The sequence below is a fragment of the Struthio camelus genome, chromosome 2 (assembly GCF_040807025.1).
Source record: "Struthio camelus isolate bStrCam1 chromosome 2, bStrCam1.hap1, whole genome shotgun sequence".
Lineage (NCBI taxonomy): Eukaryota > Metazoa > Chordata > Aves > Struthioniformes > Struthionidae > Struthio > Struthio camelus.
In genome coordinates, this window is record NC_090943.1 from 47,354,333 (window position 1) to 47,380,641 (window position 26,309).

Sequence of the window (26,309 nt, forward strand, 5' to 3'; positions counted from 1 at the left end):
CTTTTAAGTGGGCAGGCAGCTTTGGATCCAGGCTACTTGCTTGAACCTCCTGAAGTCTGCTAACCAGGAGGACCCTTGATGATGTTACACATGTAAAGGAAAGGAGAGGTTGCTTTGATGTCATTAAGGCTGCCATTTAAAAAAAAATTGCTCTAGAGCAAAGATGCCAGGTATGATATGACTTGTCTTGGTTCCTGCCTGCATGTTACCTGGTTCTTCAGCTGCATCTGAGACTCCTTGGGCTAACGTATGTCTAGTTTGCCTCTCTAAGCAAACACACCCACACGTATACTGGCAAAGGAAAATAACACTTGCAGCTTACATTATCATCAAAGCTACCTTACGTACATACGCTCGTTTGTTTCCTTAGTTAGGGGCCATTCTTCAGTCCTGCTAGGTCAAGGCAAATGCTTAGGCCAGGCTCTGGCCTTCAGTTGCTAATAAAGTAAAAAGGCGCATGTCTAGAAGCCAGTCTTGTTAACTTGTGTATCACTTACTTAATCATCACTGTTGAAAGTAAAGAACACAGTACTATTGGTTATCCCAGGAGAAGTTACTTGATTTGTGGAGATAATGCCATAATGAGGGGAGAAAAAAAAATTAGTTCAATATTTGATATAGTTACTCTTGAAAAACTAGTTAACATGACTGTGTCACAAAGCAGTTGTCAATAAAAACTGAAATCATATTCTGCTGTGACTAGAACTGTCAGTGAGTTAGTTATATAGGCCAAACGTGTAACTTTTTGTTTGTTTGACATAAGGTAATCAAAGCTCCCAGGTGCTATGTGTGCAACAGCTTCCTCCTTGCTAAGGATGCTGGCACCTGTCCTCCCACACAGACACAGTTTATGTAGAAACCCTCTAGTAAATGGACTGGCTAGTAGAAGTCTGAGGAACTAAAATGATGTGACCTGCAATGCGCTCAAAACAAGGGACAAATTTAAAAACACCACCTTTGTGCAAGAAAACAGAGACAACATTGCTAGCCTATTATTACTGCTGATGCCTGGGCTCCTCCAAGGTTAAGACACAAAGCTATTTTTGACACTTCAGAATGTGCATTTTTGAGCTTGTCCTCATATGATGGTGGTGTTCTAAAGAGTTAAAAGTATGCACTCATCTCTGCACTGTGCTGGCTAGGAGCCAGAAAATACAAGGTAGCGTTTGGGGTAGTGGTTTTTTTTTTTTGGTCCTCCTCGCTTACCAAAAAAAAAAAAAAAAGTGCCTCTTTCTTACCTTACCTGTGCTGTTCACAGAGAAAAAAGTCACTCTGATGGTAGACACAGCAGGCCCATCCTGGATTTTTCCTGACAACCAAAGAGCTCTCCCTAGCTTAGGCATGTCACTTATTTGTGTATTAAATTGCACAAACCCTTGCATGACCATGAGAGATGCTGGTGTTTGTTAATTCCAGCAGCTACAGGACACCCATCAGCAACAATGACATCCAAAGTCCCTGCAGCGCTCGGTCGGCCCCAGGCTCCAGTCTGAACTGCAGCAGTGAAAGCTCCAAGGCAACTCTGCACCGGAACCAAACTTGCACTGCTTCAAGGCCATGGCGTGGAGGAATGTAATGAAAGGAAAGGCACACAATTGAATAGCACTTCCTGTCCCGTTTACAGCAAGTGTTGTTTTCTGCATTTTGCATAACAACATCATGTTCTGGCAAGACAGTTTCCAACAGTGTGGACAAATATTTAGAATAAACCAGAACTGCATTCACTGAAACTTGAAAAACGCGGCTCAGGATCACTGACGTCTCTCATACGCATCTTTTCCCCATACAACAGTGTTCAATGCTGCAATACTTTTGAGTTGTATTTTAAGATGCATCTAATCAAGAATCTCTGTAATTACAAACTTTAAATGAAATATTATTTTCAGCAACAAGGGAACAGGTTAACCTAGTTTCCTTGATGTTTGTCAAAAGGTATGTGGCAATAATAACAGGAAAAAAAATAAGTCAGCCAGCTACAGTGAGTCACTGCTATCAGAGTCACTTCTGTCTGACCCATGAGACAGATTACGTGTACCATGAAAGGTATATACCGCTTCTGGACACCTGAGTAAATAATACCACTTAACTAATGCTTCAATGGAAAGAGAAAGGGCATCCCATTACTAAATGAAACAAATCTTTTATTCATGAGCATCGTCATTTTAAATTCACAAATTATGAAAGAAAGGCAAATCAGAAGAGACTGCCAGAGCATCTTTTAAAGGATAAAGGTGTAAATTTGCACTCTGACCATTTCTACTTTAAGGAAGAAAGAAAGAAAGAAAAAAGAAAGTTGCATAGGCTTTCTACAAGTGTGCACAAAAAAAGACCTGAAGTACACGTAGATTTTTACATTACAATACATTGGCTACTTGAAAATATTCACTTGCAAGTCCAAGACAGCTATTGGAACAACTTACAGAATAAGGCTCATGAATACTTAATTTTCAGTCTTGTAAAATATACTGAATACATAACTATCAGAAAAATAAAATGATGCTTCTTGTGAATCTTGTTCTGGAATCTCTTGTTGATAAGATCTTTTCAAAAAGGATTGTTTTTATGCCTGCTTCTCCCAAGTTACTTTGGGAAAGAAACAGTGGTGGTGGCATCAGGGGATTCTTCACAGCATCAAAACAAAGCGTTCAGCAGAGAGCACAAGTGGAATGTTCTCGGCATGCAGAAACAACCAACCATGCAGACAGAAATCTTCAATAAGTTACAAGCATGAAATTATTCCAATTTCTCCTTAAAAGAAGAGCTACAGCATCTTTGTAGCTTCGACAGCCGTACCATCAAAGCTTGTAAGAGGTCTACTCTTTCAGGAGTGTAGGCCCGCATGCCTGACAAAAGAGGTTTTCAATGGCTATTTTTAATGAGTATGTGGCTAGTTCTTTGGTGTATGAAAGTCAAAGTTCTGGGAGGACACGTTCCATGTGTTTAAATCTGCATTTTCAATTCTTCTTTGTAGCGATATTATAATCTGTATTAATACTTCTAGTTACTTACCAGACTAACCTCTAAAACAAGAATGGATCCATTGTAAATTAATTCTTGCAGGTGACAAAGTATGAGATTTCCTGATGATACTTGGTGGTAGTCCAGTGCTTACTGCAGGAGCATCATTTTTGTGTTGTTACAGAAAAACATTAACTCTACCTAAAAATAATATTTTTCTTTAAAAAAAAAAGTGTCAGTTACAAAATCAAGCTCATACAGTCCACATTTTTTTAAAAAATAGGATTTAAGTCAGTAATAACACTAATTTTTCTAATGTGCAGGAAAAAGTATATACAAGCAGACAAAATAGCGTTTAGGAAGAAAAGGAGACCACAGCTCATTTAATAAGGATCTGAAATTCAAAATTCAAAGACCTATTAAATGTCACGTCCGAATGAACAACTAACAGGATGTTTCCTTACGTACACACCTCTATATAGCCTTCTGAGTTGCACAAGAGATTTTACTATCTACCAAAAAATAAAGTATTATAAAATGCAAGACACCAGAACAGGTATAAGCAGTGCTTTGACCTAAGTATATTTGAGTAATATCTACAAAGCATAAGCTATTGCATTAAGAAAGCAGACAAAAGGCACAAAATTAATCAGTACTACAGAAAGGTAGGCATCCATGCTACTGTACGTTAGAAATATAGTGGTTTTTTTTAAAGGGGCACTGTAAGAAGAAGCACTGAGCAGAAGTCAGCACATTTTACATTTGTCTCTTGTCACTTTTTTCAAAAACATCTTTTAACAAAAACTAAAATGCAACTAAGCTTTAATACTTCAAATTTTTAGAATCCATTTTCCTCGTGTCACAGTGGTTACCTTACAAAGCAAGATCAAACTACAGAACTGTTTATTTGCTTTACAAAACAAATCATGTCCCATTTCACTTGTTTCATTAATAATGTTCTTATTTCAGTGTAATTTACTAATAAGTGACTTTTACATCAGAAAATCATCTGTCTGGGAAGGCTGGTTACATCGTCTCTCTTCATGAGAAAGCATCGGAAAGCAATCAACTGGGCCAAAAGCAGAAGAAATCAAAACGCAGGTCTGCTTGGAGCTTTAACATGGAACGCAGGGCTCTGACCATTTGAGCTCCTTCCAACTTCACAGCAGCAGCACAAGAAATCAGTGTCTCCACTGGCGGGGAAGGCTCGCGCCCGCCAGAGCAGGACTCAGCTCAGCCGCAGCCCCTCAGTTCCCAGTCTGGCTTCTTCGCACGAGCACAGCACCAGCAGTGCAACCTAAAATGCCAGGCTGCGAACTGGGGCGGCTCAGACATGGGCTACCGACATGCTATGCTGCCTCTTATCTGAGGGTGGAAAGCTGAGGCAAGGCAAGGCAAGGTTGAATACCACAGCTCCATCCACCAGAAGTGATTTAACAGAACAGGTAAGACAGGTTAACGTGATAGCATTGGCGCGACAATAGCCAAGGACGTCACCCAGCTTGACGAAAACTACCAGAGCAGGTGGCTCGCTAGTGACCAGAGATTTACTGAACGTCTTGAAGTATCAACAAACCAAGGAGCAAGGACACAACGGGTTAGTGCGAACAAAGATCTTGAGAAAGGTATTGCTACTTCTTATAAGATGGCAGAATATTCACACTTACAGTGACAGGAAATATGCTCTTAAATCGACATCCCAAAGAGAGTGCAGTCAGTGTATCATTCTTATGTCAAAGTGAGTTATTCAATGACTGTGTAGACTGAATGGCTGCCATTAAGTGACATGTCACGTTTTAAGTGCAAAACATTTTTGGCAAAAGTGAAAAATAGAAAACCTTAACCAGTACTAATAAAAAAGTATTTTTAAATACTAACGTAGGGCCTGATCCTGCAAGCACACAACTCAGGGAACTCTACCCGATTCCAGTGAGAGTTTTATGCCCTAACACTTAGAGGATAAGGTCTCTGAATCACTGTTAACGTTTATACTTTGTTTACGTGTAGTGTAAATAATAGACACACAAACACACATACACACAGTGTGTATATATGTAAGTGTGCGTGTGTGTTTGTCTATACATACACACAAAATGGCTCCTGAATAAACTTGAGCTTGTGGTTTTTCTGAGATGCATCATTCACAGTATATAGCTTCTCATTTGTATCTTCTGATAACAGGACCTATTCAATGACATCTTAAAGTTATATACTGTATCATTTTAATGCCTTTAAGGTAAAGGCTGTGAGACAACAGCTCTGTCTTGTCAGTGGGTCTTCCAGAGAGGATTCAAGTATAGCCAACCATCGCCCTGTAAGAAAATTAGGGAGAGCTTACAAACAAGATTTATGCTTACAAACAAGATTTATACATACGGAATCTGCGTACAAACACCTAAAAACTAAAATAGTAACAATCAACACAAGCAACCATAACTGTCATCTGAAAATCCTGTGCTTAACGCATTTACAAATAATTTGGGCAGAAGGAAAGAAATTAGAAGGGGAAGAGAAGCAAGTCTGAGAACTGCTGTTTTAAACAGCAGCACATACTGGGTAACTTAACAATAGGGTCACACAGTAATTCCCTAATTAAGTCTTATTTCCCTTTCCTCTTTGAAAGGGCAAAGCTTAACTTAGTGAAATCTATTTCATTTAAAGTAGATGAAACCTAAGCCTGTGTTTAATATCTCCACAGCTACACTGGACAAATATCCCAAGATCACATTCTTGTTAATGTGCCAAGATAAAGATCAGCAGGAGACACGAGTACAGAGCATTTGCAAATCAAGATGTGCATTGCAAGGTAAAAAGTATAGCCTGGGTGCCTAACACTAGGTATCGTCATTAAAAATTCAGCTTAAAATAAATATAACTGAAGGAAGGTGTAAAAGTTTACAAAAATGCACAAGGAACAGCCCATTGCTCTTCCCCGACAGCCTAATTCTAACAACACAGAACAGAGGAAACACCCAGTGATCTATAGCAGCAACAGCCCGCAGTAAAAAGCACAAGCTGATTCATTTGTAGTGGCATCCCCACTACTCAAAGGGTCTTTAAAAAAAAAAGTACCTCTTTGGCAAAATATTTTGGTTTCCATGGTGTTGTAAGAGCAATACGTTGCCTCTCCTCTGCTCGCTGTCTCTCTTCAAGACGATGCTTGTGTTCTGTTGCTGCATCAATATTACCTTCTTTCAGAGAGTTGGTGACGTGTTGCCAAAGGTGCCTGAACGATCAGTAAGAAGCACAAGCGAGAGAGTAAGAATTCCTCTGCCGCAGTCAAGTGCCCGCCTGGAACAAAAGCATGGCAAGGGGCAGGCTCATGGCCCGTTCTCGGAGCCATTGATGCAAGTCACACAGCTTGTGAACCATCACTTTTCCTAGGATGGTCACTGCATTTGCGGACCAGACCGTCAGACTTGCTCAGCCCCCAGTATTTTGCCACGCAAGTTCACTTTCTCAGTAGCTTTTGCTGACATTCCCAACTCCTGACAACCTGACCCGTTTCCTCTAAGCAGATGATTTTTGTTTTTAATCACTTCCTGTTCGTATTTTCATTATTGATGATCCACTCCCAAATGAGAAGCATGTATTCTGCACTTATGTGCAGATAACTTTCAAATTATAAGGGAATGTTAGACAAAACTAGGAGTACATTAAATTTGGACTCGCCTGTTTCCACCAGGTTACTAGCAGGGGAGGTGATGCACTGATCCTAAGCGGCCCTTCTCCATCTGTGCTGTATGTTCCCACTGAACAATAACTATCAGTTTATAACCAAATTTCTTTTTCCGTGTGATTGACAATACTCAGATATAACGCCTTTTCACACTGTATTAGTCAAGATTTTGGGGGGTAAAGTTGTTCCTGAGGGCAGCTTTCACACATTTCCAGGGCTATTTAAATGAATTTCTGTTTGCAACCTGATAAACTGCATATCCCACAGAAACACTGGATATTTATAATTTGCTTACTAGCATGAAACTAGGGGGAAACATGAGTTTCTGATAAATAAGTAAAAAACAGAAGTAGAAAGTATATAAATAAGTAGAAATAAGTAGACATTTTAAGTACAAAATGACATCTGGCCCTGCACAATGACTCAAGACACACATTTGTAAAATAAAGAAAACATATTTACAGATTATAAAATGAACTTAGCTAACTTATGTTTTTAAATCCTTCAGTAAAGTGTTCCTAAATTCAGTAACAACCTTGATTTTAGGAGGATAAGTGTAAACAGATATTGACAGGGTATACCAGAACAAGTCTTTTCTGAGGTACTCAGTCCAGCACGATGCGAGTGCTGAGAGCCTTAAAAACATACGTGTATTACACGAAATTCCAGTGTGAATACACAAAGTTACCTTCAACAACTTGAGTAGTTGGACTACCATGTTACAACCACTCAAAAGAGCAGGCAGAACACTGCACTACCTTTTTCAAATGCTTATCAGAACACAAGCGTTTTTCCTCTACTGAACTAAAATATATGTCATTATTATGTAATTTATGTAGTGAAGAACCAACACACACAGCTTCAGCTACTTGTGCCTAGATTAACGTGCTATATGAAGAAAGGCTTTTTTGAACCACACCATTTTTAACTATAGTTTGCCTCGCTATTCTCACCTGAAGTTCAGAGGCAGAATACTGTAACGCCTCTGTCCTCACCTTGATTCCAGAGGGCCTTGTTTTGCTACTGGTCGGATCTTTTTCCTGATAACAGGTAGTTTGGTAGTGTCAATCACTTTGGTTTCTCCGTTACTGTAAGTAAATTCCAGCGTACCATTCCATTCTCCCTGAGCCTTGCATACGATGGTATTAGTGGGATTGTGCTTCACTTCAGCTGTGACCCTATTCAAAGGGAAGGGAGAAGGAAAAAAAAAAAAACACGCACAAAAATAACTGGTACCATTTATTATCAGCGTATGGAAAGGCTATGGCAACTAAGCCTACAGGTAGCTTTCTACAGCTACAGAATAACATTTCAAGCAAAGTGGTGACCGCCCCTAAAAAGAATGACTCACTTAAGGAAGCTCTGCTAACACTTCACAACGGTAGCTTTTGTACCACGTTCCCCTAAAGCACAGCAGTAACCCAACTTAAAAGGCTGACACTCAGCTTGAACACAGAACTTCTTGCTCACTGGCCTGAAAAGCAATCCCTAAAATTGATGCAAATTTTTCAGTGCAAGATTTTAAAGTTCACATTTCACATCTGAATCTTAATGCTGTTAGATACTTATGTCAAAGGCTTCAAGTATCTTTATTCTCTTTTTCAGATCTACAAGATTTCTTTTCAGCTGCTGAGAGGCAGTGATCAAAATCCCCTCAGCAGCTAGAGTGCCATGGTTTGAGGGCAAGCAGAATAGGTAAGTAGAATGGGAAAAACAGAACACCATACAAAAACACACTATCCCAACAGGTAACAGAACCTTCTCATGGAAACTGCTACAATCCACAGAATTACAAAATACAATCCACAGAGCAAAGGGTCTGTGTATGCTTGGGACTGGCAGGTCATCGATTTGAGCACGGCAGCAAGCCAGGAAGCTGTCTTGCACTCTTCACACCGTTATAAAGGGGAATCAAAGACAGGCAAACAATATTTTAATCTGGAATTTCAATGCAGAAGTAGGGCTGCCCAGCAGGGAGTTATGGCTATCGGAGGCAGCAGATGCGCTTCTCTGCTCCTTGCAGGAGCAAAAGTTGGCTCCACCTGGCACACCAGTTCACCTGCAAGGCTCCCACAGAAGCAGCAACTGGTGTAGCTGGAGTATTGCCTTCTCTACACACACTTTTCTGATCCTGCACTGTGCAAAGTATATGAGTTACGATATGCAGAAAGCTATTTAAATACTTCACAGTAATTTTTTCAAGTGATAAAGCCTGCAAGAATACCTTCACTTTAGCTCAATGAGAGAGATACATCTCATTAGGTTAAATAATACAAACTGTATAGCTGCAATAAACTGTGCTCTAAAGCTGTAAGTCACTTCAGACACTAACAGGAAAAGAAAATCAGATTTCTGTCAACAGAACAGTCTAATAGAAGAACTAAACTGGTATCCAAGTTTTCAATGAAATCCAGCCGCAGGTCAGTAAGAATCAGACAGACGTTCCCATACCTGTGGACTTTTCCTCCGTAGAAGGGCTTAGTGTGGAACGTGACCGTAGCAGAATAGCCAGTTCTGGCACAGTTGATGCTGACTTTACCTCCGAGCTCCACCCAGGGGATGGTAAGTATCGAGCGAGCATAGGCACTAGGCAGCGTGAAAACATACTCTTCTTCGTGCTCCATCAAGTAAAGAACACCTAGGTAAGAAGAAGGTTGAAAGTGAATGATAAAACCTCACTTGTAAGACCTGGCACTCAGTGACCAGCTACTGCCATCCACAGATACTCCCCACAGAGACCCCAGGGTGCAGCTCGCCAGGAAGGAGGGGACGCCTACTGAGAAAAAATACCTGCCCTCTGAAAGCAAGCTCTTGAGGCAAACCTGTTCAAAAACACACAGTTCTGATGGCTACTTTAGGGTCCTTCATGGCACCAAATGGCTTATCAGGAAAACTGGCTGGACTACTTATCTTGTGTTATTGACAAGCAATAAATTGTTAAAAATGGATACAGGCCAATGCTCTTATTACCATTGAGACCAGTCTCTCTATCATGGAGATCAAATTATTGGCAATTCTGTTTCCAACTGTAAAGGTTCCTCCATCCTCAGCATTATAGGGCTATAAGTAAAAACAAACAAAACAACACCACCACCACCACCACCACCACCACAGCAGTGGAAGTTTTCAAGACTATTTGGATCTACAAAGAAAGTTCCACGCCTGGCGAGAAGATCTTAGCCCCCATCAAGAATAATGATCCAGCTCTGTCCCCACCACAGCTGTAGTTCGGTTTGCAGGAGAACAAGGAACGGTACATAGGAACAGGTGAAGAGCACCTTCAAACTCTGCACATAGATTTATGTAATGCCAAGTATCTGTAGCAGATCTCCGATTAGAGCTTCACAGTCTTTTGCGTCCGTTTACAAACTGCCTAAGGAAAAAATTATAGCTTTGAAAAGAATTTTCACGGCAGGGATTGAAAATAACCCATCTCAGGAAGTACTGAGACCCCAGAGATCTTTGAAAAATCAGGAAAACAATCTTGACAGGCAAACAGTAATAGCAACTGCTTAGCTACAAGATGAGCCTGAGCCAATTTACCCTCGCCCCCAGGCAGATAAGGGGATGAGCTGAAATACATTATTAGCAGTATTTATTAGTCTGTCTATCTGTTTAAGGGAATAATGACACTAATCTTGCAAAATGATGTGAAATATAATGATGAAAAAGCACTAAGTAGAAACAATGCGCTACTACTGTCAGCATAAAAACATGCCCTGAACGCTGTATGAAAACACAAACCTAAATAACATTCAGAATTTAAAAGCACAGAGCTCTAATAGCATCATCATTTTAAAAAACTGCCTCCTGATTAACAGGACTGAACAGAGGCAAAGGAAGCTCCTAAACTCGTCCCTTCTATCCTACTGAACCTCTCCCACAAGAAATTGCCTTCAGCAAACTGGAACAGCAGCTTGCAGGTAGCTATTCTCACTCAGGCCTTCTGCAAGCTCAGCCTGCCCATGGCGAAACAGCCAGCGCCTCTACTCTGGCGACTCGGATGCAAATAACCTGAAGAGCACAAAAAAGAAAAACACAGAAAAGCAATGTCGCAAAAGGACCTTGAATCATTTTGCCCTGGCATGTCAGAAGTGGCTGGTGCAGCACGCTGAGCCCTCAATGCAGCGGACGGTCAGGCTAGCCACAGCTAGAACAAACGCCCGTGCTTCGCCTTAAGCTTCCTCGGTCCCACACGTCTAGGCAAACCCAAGCTCAAGACACTGCAGGAAGGCTGAGCTACGCAGTTTGCCACGGAAACTCAAAAGGAAGGCTCTGCTTATCACAGCACTCATTAAAAGGATGCTATTATAATACAGCAATAATAAAGAAGCCTTTTAATTAGATTGTGAAATTAAAAAAGAAACAAAGCAAGCTAATGCCTGCTGATCAACACGCAGAAAGGAAAGCGGGCAGGCTGCACTTGGGCTCCTGCCCTGGGGAGGACCTCCACAGTTTAGACCCACCTCAGGTCAGGCGGAGCAGGGAGGCTGAGGCTCCCCGGTTCCCAGGAACATGGCTGCCCAGGCTCTCCTGTGCCCAGCCAGCCGGACAAAGGGAAGTCACCCAATAGTGGGGACAACGATGGGGCAATCGAAGACTAAGAACAGGAGCCAGGTTTTTCTCTTAATTGGAAAAAAAAAGTAGCCCCCTAAGCTACGGCTAGGGCTGCACCATGACTGCTTCTGAGGCCGGCAGCAAGATTAGGCAGGCAGGAGCCTGGAGGCACGGGCTCAGGTCGCCTGGGGCTGTCCGTCCTTCATTTGGCACCGAGAGGAGGGCAAAGAGGCAAGAAGCTGGGAACCAGGCTCTCTAGAAATCACATTTGGGGGCGTTCTTTTTCCCTTTCTTCTCCTCCTTTGGCCATTTGTTGTCTACCTGCTCCCTTGCAGACGCTAGCGACAGCCACGCAGCAGGCAGCGGGCCCGCGGTGCCAACACCCGGGCAGGCCACCTCCAGGTCGCTCCTCCCAGCCGCAGCAGACGAGGCAAAGGCGCGGTCCTCGCGTGGGCGAAGGCGCAGCCCACCCGGAGGCACCAGCTTCCAGCGTGATGGCTTTTTTTCAGACGAAAGGCCTGACACTACTGTACCGCGGTCAGGCGCTCTGCTGACTGCTGGGGGGCGGCGCAGGGCTCTCGGGAACGGTGCCAAGCACCCAGAAGCGAGCAGCAAATAACTGCAGTGACCTTCAGTGTTAATACTTCTAACATACGCAGCAGGTTAGATATTAAAAATCTCAACCCAGCTCTCTTGGCTGTCGTAGCACCTATAAGTAAAAACAATTACATATTTGACCTTAGAAAGACCAAAAGGGAAATCTCCCAGCGCTCTACGCGGTGTAAATACGGTGAAGCAGTATTTGCAGGCTTCAGCAATTTGGTTTTTTTTTTTTTTTTTTTCCTTAAAACACCTGAATAAACACATTTTTAATGAAGTGCTATCTCACTTACATTAAATTCTAATTAGTGAGCTGACGGCTCAAGAACAAAGGAAAGGTTTTAAATACCCGTAACGTGATACTACTTTTATGATTAACAGGTAGGTGTCTGTATATTTTACACTCTGCCATTTGCAGAGCCCCACACGCAAAACTTAACTGAAGAACCAGGAGGACTACAGCTACATCGCCAAGCCTGAACTGAGCTGCTCGCTCTCTCTGGGAGGAGGAAGCCCGGAGGACGCTGAGGGACAACGCTTGTATTTGCCACCAGAATCTGAATTCATGCCCTAGCTTGCCCCATTTTAATCTGGAGCAGTTAAAGGCACAAAAACTAAACTCTAATAATTGTTTTAGAGAGTACCGTGCACTTCTGACTTCCGCTTGTAGCGCTTCACTGTAGATCTTTAACAATACCCGCTAAAAAATATACAAGCTATTTTTCTTCCCTTGCTCCCCTGCTGCAAGGGGTTATTTATTTTTTCCAAACTCATTGGCTATAAGTAAATATAGATGAAATGCTGTAGGAAACTGTACCGTCTTCAGTAATGTTTCCTCCTCTCACATTAAAGAACTCAGTCAGAAACTGCAGATTCCTTCAAAAAAAATCCTACATATTCACATGCAGCTGCTCCGCAAGGAAAAAATGCACGAGGTAGGTACTCTGGGAGGAAAAGTGGATTTAGTAGTCTAGCGTACTTTTGGAAAAAAATCCCAGAGAAGGGTGAATATTTGATAAACAGGGTCCGAATTTTGAAATTCCCCTTTGAAACATCCTCAACACCTATTATTCCTGCTTTTGATTAAGACAACAGTCATGTTCCCCTTCCGTGATGCCTCAGCCTACATTAACAGAAGTGATGCTAGCACCATATGATTTTGCCTGCTCAACTGTTACGTGGCCCTCACTGACGCTGTCGCTTTGAGGATAGATTTTCCAGTACCACAGATCGACAAAACACACAGAGAAAGCTCGAGATCAATAAACTGCCTGAAATTTAATGCTGCCCCCAATTGTTTGGCGATCAATACAAACAACAAATGGTCCTGGGGTCATAAACGGCCTGGGGCAGTTTCCTAATTTATCAGCTCTTCACACTGTTTGCATTATTCATCACATGGCACAAAGAAGAATAAGTTACATGCCGGGATGACGCACACATGGGCGCAGGGCATCATCAGCCACAGATTCACACCGGAAAACATGAGACGCGACAACTGGGCTCTGGTACCATCTCCAAAACATTGCAGCGAACAGCACTGCACTCTGCATTTTACAATAACTAGACTCATTTGCTAAATTAAGTAATGACACGTGCCACATGGGAACTGTTCTGAAACCACTGGGCTAAAAAATATTAATTCAAAAATTAGTCTGAGGGAATATTTTGCTAGCTCCAGTTGCATGGAGCAGTCAGTCTTTAGGGCTGGTAAGCTATAAAGTCACTAATGCATCAGGAGTAGAAATAATTCATTATATAATAATATAATCTGTATGTATTTTATACACATATATAAAAAATGAACAGAAAATCTCAGAATACCCATTCAGTGCTTTCATTTAGGCTCTACCCCGGAAAATGCACTAAACCTTCTCCTCCCTCCCTACCAAATCTTTCAAAGGTTGATTTTAAATTCTAAAAATAATTTCTAGAAGCCTACGCTTCATTAGTTTTTAAAACATTTAAAATAACAGCAGTAAAAACACAACACAACTAGCCACTTGCTTATGTAGAGCAATCCACCTAAAGACACTTGATGTCCTCTACAAAATTAACCAGTGAACCAAGGACATAGTTTCTGCTGGATTTTGCTGCTTTGGAGTAAAAACCAAATAGCAGCAAAGGAACACACGCCGTCCACACTGCAGCGTGTTCAACACAGCTTTTTCCGTGGAAGCATCCTATACTGTAACAACCAGCATCTGCGTGATGATTCTTTGGATGACGTAGAAAACATTAAATATTTACTCTGACTCTCCCATCCCTTGCCAATTTAAATCCTATTATAATTCTGTTCATGACACCCTCTTCCCCTCCCTCAGTCTCTCATTAGTACATAATTACCATTAACCAGAATCAGGGACTGTGTGTGCAACATCAATTTCTATATGCAAAAATACTCTTTTCTGCTCAGGGCAGCTTTCTCATGAGGAAACTCAACTCTGCCTACTCTGAAAAATGCTTTTTGTCACAGAGTAAACAAAAGCTAACGTATTTCGTTTGTAAACCAGATTTAGACCTCTCATACCCAAAGATGAAGGGCTAACACAAAAAAACAAGTTTTCATGTGGATTTCCAGCAGTGTCTTCCCACTCATTCTGCACCTCTGCAACTGTTATTTACTTTGAAAAAAAAAGTCACTGAAAGAAAAAAAAAAAACTTTTTCACTTGGAGGTGGAACATACACTAAATATTGTAAAATTAAGACACTGAACTATATCATTACTATGACAGGACCGTACAAGTCCTTAAGTTACACGACTATTTATTTTCTTATAGAAGCCTTTGTGTTTCCAGCCCACCCTATTTCAGCAAATTCACTGGTTCTTCTGACAATAAAGTATAAAAAGCAACGTGCCCAATGCATCCAAGGACACTGTGACAAGTTAAAAAAAGAAGTTTCAGAAGCACCACAGAAAGTCCTTATACGATATCCATCAAAAAATTTACGACTACTCTCCGTAAATAGCCAACCACAGTATAGCAAGCTTCTTTCAACTGTTAGACAGCCAGATGAAAATACTTAGGAGAGAGCAAAGTTACACAGTCAAAGAGAATCATTCTGTGAAGCGTCTGTTACGCAGACCAGGATGGTCAGTCACTACCTGCTGCTGAACGAGCTGGAGCAGCAATCACAGCGCACCTGGTTTAGCTGTCCACTTTTCCGCCTGGAACGGGTGTTCTTCCACACACAGCAAGTCATACTGAACGAATACACAGAGCAGTGAAACTACTATACTAACACCAGAATGACTTAAATAAAGTCTCAGAATGGGCACAGGTGTTAAGGAAACCTCCCTTTCAAGTGGCACACTGCAGAATCTAAAATTCTTACAGATCTAGCAAAAAGTCAGAGGCCTCAAGCTATATGAAGCAACCTCTACAGCCGGTTTTAGAGCGCTTGTCAGTCTCACTGAACAACTAGCCAGCAGCAGCTAGAAAAAGTAGCTGAGTGCTTACCGTGGTCGGGGGAGTGGTGGAGAGGACAAGAAATAAATATTAATAAAATATGACTAGTTAGGTCATCCAACACAGCAGGAAAAAAAAAAAAAAAAGAACAAGAAAACGCTATGATTCACGAGACGTCAGTTTGTCTCTTACCAAGAGCAGGCTCAGCCATACTTGTATCATGCCTGGTAACCTGGCTTTATCTGGTTTTAACAGCTTGTAGTAAGGAGATTTCACAGCCTCTCCAGCCAGCCTTATTGTCAGAAAGCTTCTCCCAGTAGCTAAGCTTAAGTTTCTACCCATCATAACTACCTCTTAATATACTTTCCAGTTAATACCATGTCTTTCCTCAGTCTAATCTTTGCTAGACTAACTCAGACCATTTGAAATGCTGCATTGCGTAAACTGTCCCTAAATACCACGGAAATCCTCCAGATGATATTTCAAGCTAAAGAGGTATTAGGTTCTCCATCGCTTCACAGAAGTGCTGTTGCCATGAGGCCACATGCTTCTGCAGTGCTTACGTGAAACAAAAACATAGGTGACAACTACTAATTGGTAAGCTCAAACTTCCCCAAACCCCATCATAAAACCAGCGGCAAACCTTGCAGTAAAAGGGTTCACCGTTACAGACACTCCCCAAAGCCTGCCTCTACTCCTTGAGATCCCCCTGGGATCATGGGGGGAAAAAAGGAGAGGGGGGGAGGGCAGGGGGAAGAAGAAGAATTTATTCTCACAAACACACATTAAATAATCATTGGGCTACGGAAGCATTTAATTCTTACACCTTTCATCTCATGAAACTGGGACATAGCAGGACTTTGAAGCCTTACATAATCCCCACGGTAGACACCCCCAAACCCAGGGAATTATGCGTGCTAGCAGCACGAAAAAGAAATTTTCTTACCCCTGCACAATTGTGAGTGAGTTTGCATTTCATTTCCACTAAACAGCTCCATTCACTGCGAAAACTAGTACTAGAAATGGACATTTACTGGAAAAAATACAGCAAGTGCAACCAACAGCTCAGGCTTGAGGTAGTACAGCAAGGAGAGAGCCAGGAGGACCCATTTCCCTTCCTCATCCGACACTCCCTTCCCAAATCCTGCAGCTCCACATTAGGAGCAGGATATCAAAATAAGAGGGAGAATGAAACGGCAGTGCTGTTACAGGCTTTAATTATCACAACAATATCAAAGCCAGTGATGAGGAAGTTTCAGGACTCTTGCGTTTGCAGTTACCGAAGAGGGAATGCATTGACATGAGGAAAGAAGCCCTGTAGCCCTTTTCTACTGCTTGTTCTTCAGTTCTGCCTAGTAGAGAGAGCAGAACATATCTCTGTTTGGGTTTTTTTTTTTAATCACAATAATCGTACTGTTTTTCTTAGAAGCAAAACCAACTCACTGTTTTCCATTCTACTTTTTTCCTGGCGAAAGGAAGCATTTACTGTACGTTTCCCTTGTGCTTCTGTGATTATTTATTAAGAGCACAGTTAAGAGAAAACACTAAAAACCAGACACAGGAAATTATCCTCAAATGGCTAGAGAGAGTAAGTTGTTTAGAAACATCAAATCAGTTCGTTAGCAGCCAGCAGCCACACTGGTAAAGGTGTATTTACCAGTTCAGATCATCCATTAATAATTTGTCACAAATCCATGCATTTCTGAATTCATGTTGAGCAATGATTTATCACAAGGCAGACTGATGTATGATGTAACAAATCAAGATTTTCATCTCACCTACGTGACTTGCTATAAAGCTTGAGATAGTAAATTAACTCAGTAAACTACAGAAACCACAATTCACAGAAGCTATGAAAAGAGAATGAAAGGCTTAAGTACAAATACGTAATTTTTCTATTACTTTGCCTCAGTCGTGAAACTATCTCATACTGAATTGGATATTATTTTAAAAATGATCAAGACAACTAAAAATATTCTTACAGGATACACTGTCAGTATCCATTTGTTATTACAATTTGACACACCGCTACACTGCAGGGATAATTAACGGTCTCAGATATGCATGTTTATCTTTACATGTGTGATGTCTCATATACACACGGACAGTACAACAACAGCAAAGAAAATGCAAACAGTTACACAAACCCCACAGCTTTAATCCCAAACTTCACAAAAGCAAACGCCACAAGCTTCAAATCAAAAGTCAGAGGGAGAGCAAGCAGTTAACCACATGGATTTCTATTTCACAATATTTTCCTCAAAAAATAAAATAAAAGTATGTTTCTTACCTTCACCTACCATAGAAACACCTATTGACATGCCCATAAACTTGCTTTTGGTCCATACGTGAGCGTTCACACACATTTTCTTCTCTTTGCACTCACAGTAAAAGCAAGATACTGGCGGATGATGGGACACTTGTTCAGCTACAAACCTCAGCTTGTAGCACGGGGACTGGTCCTGGCCAAGCTCCTTGGGTGGGTCCTTAGGAACCACAGAGGCACCGTTAGTTCGGAATGGTTTCACTTTGTCTGTAGGCACATCCCAGGAGCAATGAAACGTTTCACCAATTATAGGGTTATAGGGCTTCTTGGCAACGGCTCCCTTTCGGCCTTCGTGAAAAGCTGTGAGATAATACTCCACAAAGCAGATAATTCTTTCCTCGGGAGTGGCTCCAGCTGCAATTGACAAAAATAGGTCTGGATGGGCCATGAAATTTGCATACATCTCCAGCAGGGATCTTTTCTCCAAAATAAATGTTGGAAGCACTACCTGTATGCAAAGCAGACAAAGGCAGATATGATTTCCCCATGAGGACACTACAGCGGTGGGGGGAAAGGGGTGGGGGGAGAACAGTTAAGACAGCTGCAGTTCTGGCCTAGCCAAGTTCCAGGAGAGCCTATTTTCCTCTCCTCTGCCACAGCAATTTCAGTTTGTTTGCAGTGTAAATAACGAGCCAAGGAAAAATCAACAGCCTTGATAGCTGTGCGGACTGCTTCCTACTTCATTAGGATTCTCAACAGCAGATCACACCACGGGGGATGTGCTGTTCCAATCCAAGGAAATTCTCCTTTTCCTCTCCTCGCAGTTCACAAACAAACCATTGTTCTCTTTGCTCTCCTTGTGTACAGGACACAAAAGCATACTTTGATGTCAGTTGATTTAGTTCTAGCATCAACAAACCCAACTGATCATTAACCCTCTAAAAAGGGAGGGGAGCCCTCCCAAACCACTCAAGGATGGGTATTTTATGTAAACAAACACATCCCAAACGCCCAAGCAGTGGAGAACGTACAGGTGCATCTACCCATTATGGGAAACAGCTGCCCTCTCCATTTCGCCCCTGGGCCCTTGATCACCCACTGCCTACACACTGGCTCACTCCCAAGCATGAACCAAGCCAACGAGGTACAACCCGAACAAGTCTCAGGTGTATTCCCAAGGATAACATCAGTCCAGGGACCCTTTCCAAGAGATGCAAGGGAGGAAAAGACCCTGGTTTCAGCTTCCTCTGCTCTATATTGTCCCCCTGCCAAAGCCCCTGCCATCCCCATGCTCTCCTGCCAACACATCCTCTTGGGTTCATACTACGCTATACTACCCTGGGGGGCCACAGCACATCTTCACCTTATTTCAGACATGTTGAAACAAACCAAGAGCATACAAACCCTTACATTTATGTCCTAGGGCTACAGAGGCCCCATGGGGCCCAGAGGAAAGTCAGGACTGAGCCCTAGGCAGTCTACACTGCAGGGGGCCAGCCCCGAGCAACCTGGATGCAATCTCTGCAGTGGTTCATCTAGCAAGGCAGATGGCCAGGTCACCCGCTTAGAAACAATGCTCTGTTTAAAGTTTTCAGTAAAACATGGTGGAGCACAGTGAAGGATAGGCAGGGGCTGCACAACCTAGAAGAATTTATTTCTCCCCATTCCTTCTCCCTCCCCAGACCCCGACCCTCCACAGCCTGTGCAGGGCTGCCGCAGGGGATCTCCGAGGTCCCTCCTGCGATGACAAAGAGCAGATCTGTACTTGACAGACAGAAATCTACCTAGAATCAAGTGGCTCAGTGATGTCCCGTGCAGACCAACTGCCATACTCTATTAAAAACAGTCGCCGAGAGATGTGTGACCAGTCTTCCAACTTTCCTCTCTTCAGCTCCCTTCTTCCTCCTCTTTTGTTCTTCACTGCATTTACTCTTTCCCCTTTCCCAAAAGCGAGGGCTATTTACAGCAGGCAGGGAACTTCCCTTGAAACCTAAATAAATTTGTTCTCCCCCCTCCCCCCAATTCTGAGTCAGATCAAAGAACAGTTTCATCCTTTCGGATCCCATAGGTAATCAAGAAGAAGATATCAAACTTTTATTGATGGTTTAGCTCTTTAAAAATAATAAGTATTTTTTTCCAGTCACAATAGTCCAAATCCAGTAAGTGTATCTACACAATAAGTCAACATACTGCAAGTGCATAAAAACACATTACCATTCAGTTCGGTAGCACACATACTTATTTACTATATGGAGTAACATGAATGTATATATATATTTTATATATATAAACATACAGTGTTTTATAGATGAATAATTTTTACAAATTTAGATATAAATCAAGCAAAGTTGTTCCCATAATATTCCTCCAATTCTGTAAGTCTTCAGGATTCTGTATGGTTTCTCTTACTAACCTAGGCCACAATATTTCAACTTGCTGCAAGTTATTTGCATCTCTGCATCTGAATAGAGCGCCCTAAAGATGCGGGATCCAGACGTCACACTCACTAGGTATGACAAATTTTTCAGTGCTGAAAAGGGCCTATGGAGGAAGGGCTGAGGAGATTGACTTTTAGAAAGTGAAATTTAAAACTTTGAGAGGGAAAGTGGAAAGTTAGTAGACTGTCGTATGGTATTTTTAGCTTTTGAAACAACTCCATCTTGATCTTCCTTGCAATATTCTCATTCTGATGAAATATTTATTGTCTGACACAATTTAAAAAAAGTCAATTCAGCATTACTAACATTCAGGACAAGATCTCATTTTAATATAAACTCTACACTCAAAGACCAGCTTATCAAAGGGGAAACTAACAGCAGAACATAGAAAAAAAAAAAAAGCAGCTGCGTCTAGAAACACTAGAAGTGACTATGAGTTCACTGCATAGACTTCAAGCAAGCAAAAGTAGGGAAGCCTATTTCAATAAGCTCTGCTCCACACCCCTCTATATGCCCAAGTGGCTACCTATATAAAGAGTGGCCTTTATTGGCATAAATGGTAGAGAAGGCAAGTAAACTAGGGACCATACTCAAGATGATGCACTTTTTATGATACAACATAAAGACTACAGTGGTTTCTTCCCGTTGACTGGCTCATGGAAATGCAGCCCTTGCATTTGCTCTCTCAACTACTAGCTATACACTTTGCAACTACACACTTAACATAGCTATGCCAACATAGCCACTAAATAAGAAAACTAAGAACCACTGGACAATAAAGCTCAAATTCCAGCTCAAGTTATCTTGTTTAGAAGCCCAGCTGAAAAGGGAACCTACATCCTCGCTTGTAGCAGGAAAGAGTCTACTGCAAAACAGAATAATTGAATTGTTTCCTCAAAAGGAAGCAGAACTACACATGAAAAATAATTGTATTTTAAAGCTTACACAATTCTAATACTACAAAAAATGCCTAGAAAACATTCCCTGTTACTGAACACCCTCACAGCCTGTAAGCATCATCACAAAACTACTATAGCAAAAAACACACATTGGTCAATCTTTCTTTCTTTCTTTCTTTCTTTTTTTTTTTTTTTTTTTGGGGGGGGGGGTGAAGACACTGATCCTCTCCTGAATTGGCGTGTGCAGTTTTAATAGAAATAAATAAAATTTGGAAGCGTACAGCATTCTCCTCGCCAGTGTTGGACCATCATATCCTTGTGCTAGTTAGTACTCTAGCTTCCTGAGGAACAAGGTTTTCAACTCTTCTGTAGCCAAACAGAATACACTACCTGGAAAACCACATGTCAGATCCACATTATTTATACTGTTTCCAGACTACAAAGTTTGGGGAGTCTGGGGGGTTTTGTTTGTTTGTTTTTGTTTTTGTAATTGCATAAAAGGACAAAACAGCCTAATGCTTCCCCCCTCTGAGGAAAAGCTGGCAACAACATCTGAATGGAGAGAAGAACAGCCTTGCAGAACACGTACCAAGTAGCTTAAGTCTTGCAGGAAAGACTCTCCCTGCTGCTTTCTAAAAAAAGTCAGAAGAGTCTCTATTCTTCTCCCTCAGGCTTCAAAGTGAAAATAAAGTGGTTTAACATGTATTCTTCCCTTTTTCTTGAGGTTAGAAAAAGGGTATTGCTTCAGAGCTTGATTTTAATCTCCTTCTAGGCTTGAGGTCACCTACACTTCATTAGATCTGAATGCAGCTAAGAAAAGTAAGAGCATAACTTCTTAAGAACAAAGGTATTTATTCCCTTTTTACTATTTACTTTGAGGCAAAACATGGGTGTCAGCACTGCTCCCTACGTTTTTTATTCTCCAGAAATCCGAATCGTGCACCCCATGCTGAGATTTTAACTACCTTAGAGGGACAAAAACTTCCCATTGTCATCTGTGTCACTGTAGGAATAAAATAGACTATTTTCGTCCCACTTATACTTTAAAGCTTGAAACACAACTTTAAAACTTAGATACAGGAAGCAAACTACAATGTTAATTGACAGCAGGTTGATATCCTGCAGAATTATTGGCATCATTTTTATACACAATAGCAGCTCTTCTTAGCAGCTATTTTTAGCACAGGAGTAACTGTGCAGGGAAGGTGAAGGAATGTGGGAGAGTCATCTGCAATCCATACAAACCGTTAGCATTAATCCATTAAATACGCCATTTGCCAATATATTTTTCAGGTGATTTTTGGCGCTATTTTTCATTAAAAAAAAATTAGCTTCAAGAACTAACAACTTAGAAGCAAGTTTCAACAGTAATTCCACTTCTAAGTGAAGTCTGAAATCCTAGACCAGTCCAAGGGATCAGTTTTGTTCTATGTTCTGCTACTGTGAACCCATTCAAGTTCCTCTAGCAGCTATTGAAGTCTTTGTCCACCACAGCAGTTATTGAAGTCTTTGTCTACCACAGCAGTTATTGAAGTCTTTGTCTACCACAGCATGTTCTAGCAAATCCCCATGCAGATTTGATACTTCATTGTGGTTTTTCCATCACAGTAGATTTTTACTGTATAATCCTTCATTAAAAGGCATGGCAGCATGACATTTCAAAAGTGAAACACCTCTTCAACATTTAACGCGGCTATCATCATCATAGGAAGTTTGTGTCACGGCAAGCAAGGCCAACACTAACACAAGCAAGTACCCCCTTAGGAAAAGGAAAAGATGCTGTTTCCTCTGATATGGTATGTGAAGATAATGATTAGGCATCCAGAACCAAAAGCCACCCTGGGCTGTTTGTCCATGTGTGTACCATGTAATAATCTCTAGCTCATAAAAGGAACTCAAGAAACAATACTAGGGAAGAAGGCACTAGAAAATGCAAACATTAACAACATCCTCTGGTGTTAACGGTGTCACATTCAGTTGCAGTAGAAGCTTACTAGCATAAAGGTTATCTGAAATCTCACTTTTAGAGGAATAATGAAAAATAAAAGAGGTACAGCCAACAAACCAAGCTTTATCATCTCACGTCTGTGGTCCTGAGGGCCTCATGTCAGTAAGCAAAGTTAATTAAAAAAAAAAAAAAAGGCAGCCAGCTGTCTTGCAGTTTTTTTTTAATCCTCCAAATGGTCAGAAAAGTGATGTGCACATGTGGCATGTCTTGTTAATACTCATCATATGCGTATTCATGCATCACACAGACTAGAGATGTATCTAACTTAGCCATATGCCCGTACCTCTTTTCAGATTCAGTGTATAATACACCCACATTCATGCATGCTAATATTTTGCCGTACTACAGATCTGATGATATTCATCATTATCCTCAAAAATTGTGATCTAGGAACGACGTAGAAGAAATAGGTCGACGTTCATGTTTACCTTCTTTTTTTTTCTTGTAAGTATTTACACTTTTCTTATTTACATTAATTGTGTGTCTTTGGGATTTCTGTCCCCTCTGCTGTGACAAAAAGATGACGCTGAGTATCAGGGGAGACAAATCTTGTTCGTTACTGAAGACAAAATATTTCAAAAACCACACGCATGCAGCACAGAGATAAAGAATCTTAACCTAGCTTAAACATTATGAATCCAGACAGCCTCAACAAACCAAAACAGAAAAGAGGATGAGCTATGAAAAACTGAGGAATGTAAGAAAAACAAAACCACAAATGAACTGTACATTACCCTGGACATACTAAGAAGAGATAGGTATGAATTATTCACAAATGAACTGACAAAACTTTTGCTCTATTCAGAACAAAATATTAATTGAAGAGCAACTATTCAACAACTATACTTAGCAATGGATCACAGGACTCTTCAGTCCTAAAAATGCAAGATTTTTAAATACTGTCAGTTGTCTCAGAGGAAGCAGAAGAGACTACACTGAGAAAGCCTTATTTTGTAAGAAAGCAATAATAGAAATAAATTTTGATTAATGTGCACGATCCAAAGGAAAGCAGAGGTAACTCTTAGATAACAAAATGCCAGTGAGAAGAGTCTCTTGCACAGCTGCTTCAGGCAGAAGTGCAACTCTCCAATCATCCCAAAACGTTCTTACTTGTGGAAGAAGGAAGTTAGTTAGAATAAGTTATTCTTGGACGGAGGAGGTTATGGGGTTTTTTGTTTGCTTGTTTTTAAGAAGAAAATCTTTGTAGAAGGAAAAGGTATTCCATATCTTTAGAAAAATCCACTTGATTTCAGAGCCTCATGAGAAGATACCACTGCAACATAAGACTAAAGAGGATGAATTTCCCATTTCTAGAACATCTACATAATTTTCAGAACGCTAAAGGCTTATGGTAAATCTCTCAGACACCATATCCTCTCCATTCACATCAGTATGGGTAAACGGATACAGTTCCAGAAGAAGGAGGATGCAAAGAAGGTTGAACTGGTCAGCTGTTTAACACAGACAGGAAGTGTGATGCACAGAGGACTGTAGCTTCTTTACTGAAATGTTTTTTCTGAAGCTGCCAAATAATTAAATGGAAAATCCAAGCCTCAAAGCAGTAGCTCGAGCATGCATCTCCTTCATCCATAAAATTAGAATTGTGGTTCCTTGCACACTCAATGCACCCTAACTTAAAATACTTCTGGGATACATACAGAACATACAGTTGCTTCAAATGACTTGTAAGAAAAGGAAACAGAAACTCATCCTTATTTTTTGCAGCATCTGCTGTAGTCACTTCATATGAAAGCCTGTACAGCACGAGAGCACTCTCCACAGCTCTCTGGAACTTTCATAAAGAAACAAACTTGTAAGAGCCTTCTCTTTGATTCACATCTTCTACAAAGGCAAAACACGCTCACACGAATTACGTGCACATACGCAAAGAAGAAAGAATGAACAATTATAAAGCAGAGATAGTGTCCATACCCTGGTAAGGTCCATGCCAAGTTTGAGCTGAGAGATGAGATGGAGAATTACACTACGTTGATCATCCATGACTCCTAAATCCTCCTCTTCATTATCTTCAGTATCTGTTATTTCATCTTCAACTAGGATCAACTCAGAAGCTGAATGCTGAAATGAAAACAAACATGACCATCTGGATCAAAAAGATACAATACAATTTTTTTCACTGTATGTTTAAAAATGAAGCTGGCTCAAGGAAAACAAGGACAGTCCCTCTTAAAATTAAAAAAAGAAAAATGCAGTGATGGGTTTTGTTGAGTAATTTTTTTTCTATCTTCAAAATAAGAGTGATAAGATAAATTAATATTGGATATTCCTCATATTTATATTGCAGTGCTGCCAGGCAGAATCACAGCGCTTTACAATAATTGCTCTTCTATTTATTAAATAGAAGTACATAATTGAAAATCAACTCTTCAACAGTTTGCTTCATAAATCTCTCCAGCAAACATTAATGCTTTTTATACCTAGATATTGCATGAGTGAATTTCACACTATTTTCCTCCATTCCTCCACCCCACTTTTACAGGTGTAAATCTAACTAAGCCTTAAAAAAAAAAAATTAACCAAAGCTCACTGATCACCACCACAGTCAAGACCACTAACTGAAGGAGATAGATAAAAGCCTGAAATTAAAGTACATAACTCCAAAAATACATAGATACTGTGGGTTTTTTTTTTTTTTGGGGGGGGGGGGAGGGTTATGGCAATGCCCTGAGTCCTTATGACATTTGCGACATTATGCTGCTTGTAATTCACAGTGCAACAATGACAGCACTGCCCATTTTCCAGACATATTAGTTGAAGATTAAGAGACAAACATCACGCCATCTCCCTTCAAGAGAAGCTTAACAGCAGACAGGGATAATGATCTGCGATACTTTATTTCCTCTCAGGGATTACAATATATTAATAATAATATTCCAAACAGCTGGTAATTACTTTGTTTAGTTTTAATTTGAAACTCACGGCCTTCAGTAGCCCGTTAAAACCACAAGCCTTCCAGATACATATTCAGGAAAGGGTTTTTTGTTTGCTTTTCACAAAAATTGTTGGGCTATAGCGCTAAAAAAATGTACAGTCCAGCACTTCATTATTCCCCAGAGATGCCATGCTGCAATTGAGACAACACGACCTGCAAAAGTTGGCATTCCTTCCTGCTAAAGAGCAGCACTTCCACAGAAACAGCTGGTTTATTATATGAGAAATTTTTCAGCTCACTATGAAAGACTGCCACTGAAAAGTTGCAATAAAAATAGCTGACATGCAGAATTAGATTTTCAAAAAACATTTCTGAATGATCACACTAGAGACACCTCAAGTGAACGGCAGCTTGCTTAGCTAAAGAGTTTGTTTCTGAAATTCAGTTACATCCAGCTGTTTCCGAGAGCTGAATTAAGCTTTTCCTTGTTCTTCTTCTCCCGTTCATTACATATTTAGACAGGTATCCCCAAAGTAAATCATTATTAGACCCATAAGCTCCAGTTAGCTAAGGAATATCTGTCTGGTGAAATCCAAGGAC

General features: G+C 40.8%; 1 protein-coding gene across 4 annotated transcripts in view; it reads right to left on the reverse strand.

Annotated features, from left to right (window-relative positions):
* Positions 1–2,120: 2,120 nt before the first annotated feature.
* Positions 2,121–26,309, reverse strand: part of OSBPL10 (oxysterol binding protein like 10) — a 120,529-nt gene continuing 96,340 nt past the window's right edge. For all 4 annotated transcript variants that reach the window (XM_068935498.1, XM_068935499.1, XM_068935501.1 and 1 more), the window contains exons 7-12: positions 24,749–24,895; positions 17,496–17,979; positions 9,089–9,275; positions 7,633–7,815; positions 6,031–6,184; positions 2,121–5,270 (exon numbers count right to left, since the gene is read on the reverse strand). In XM_068935498.1, coding sequence (XP_068791599.1) covers positions 5,226–5,270; positions 6,031–6,184; positions 7,633–7,815; positions 9,089–9,275; positions 17,496–17,979; positions 24,749–24,895 — 1,200 coding nt within the window. In that variant the 3' untranslated portion in view covers positions 2,121–5,225. The remainder of the gene's footprint in view (positions 5,271–6,030; positions 6,185–7,632; positions 7,816–9,088; positions 9,276–17,495; positions 17,980–24,748; positions 24,896–26,309) is intronic.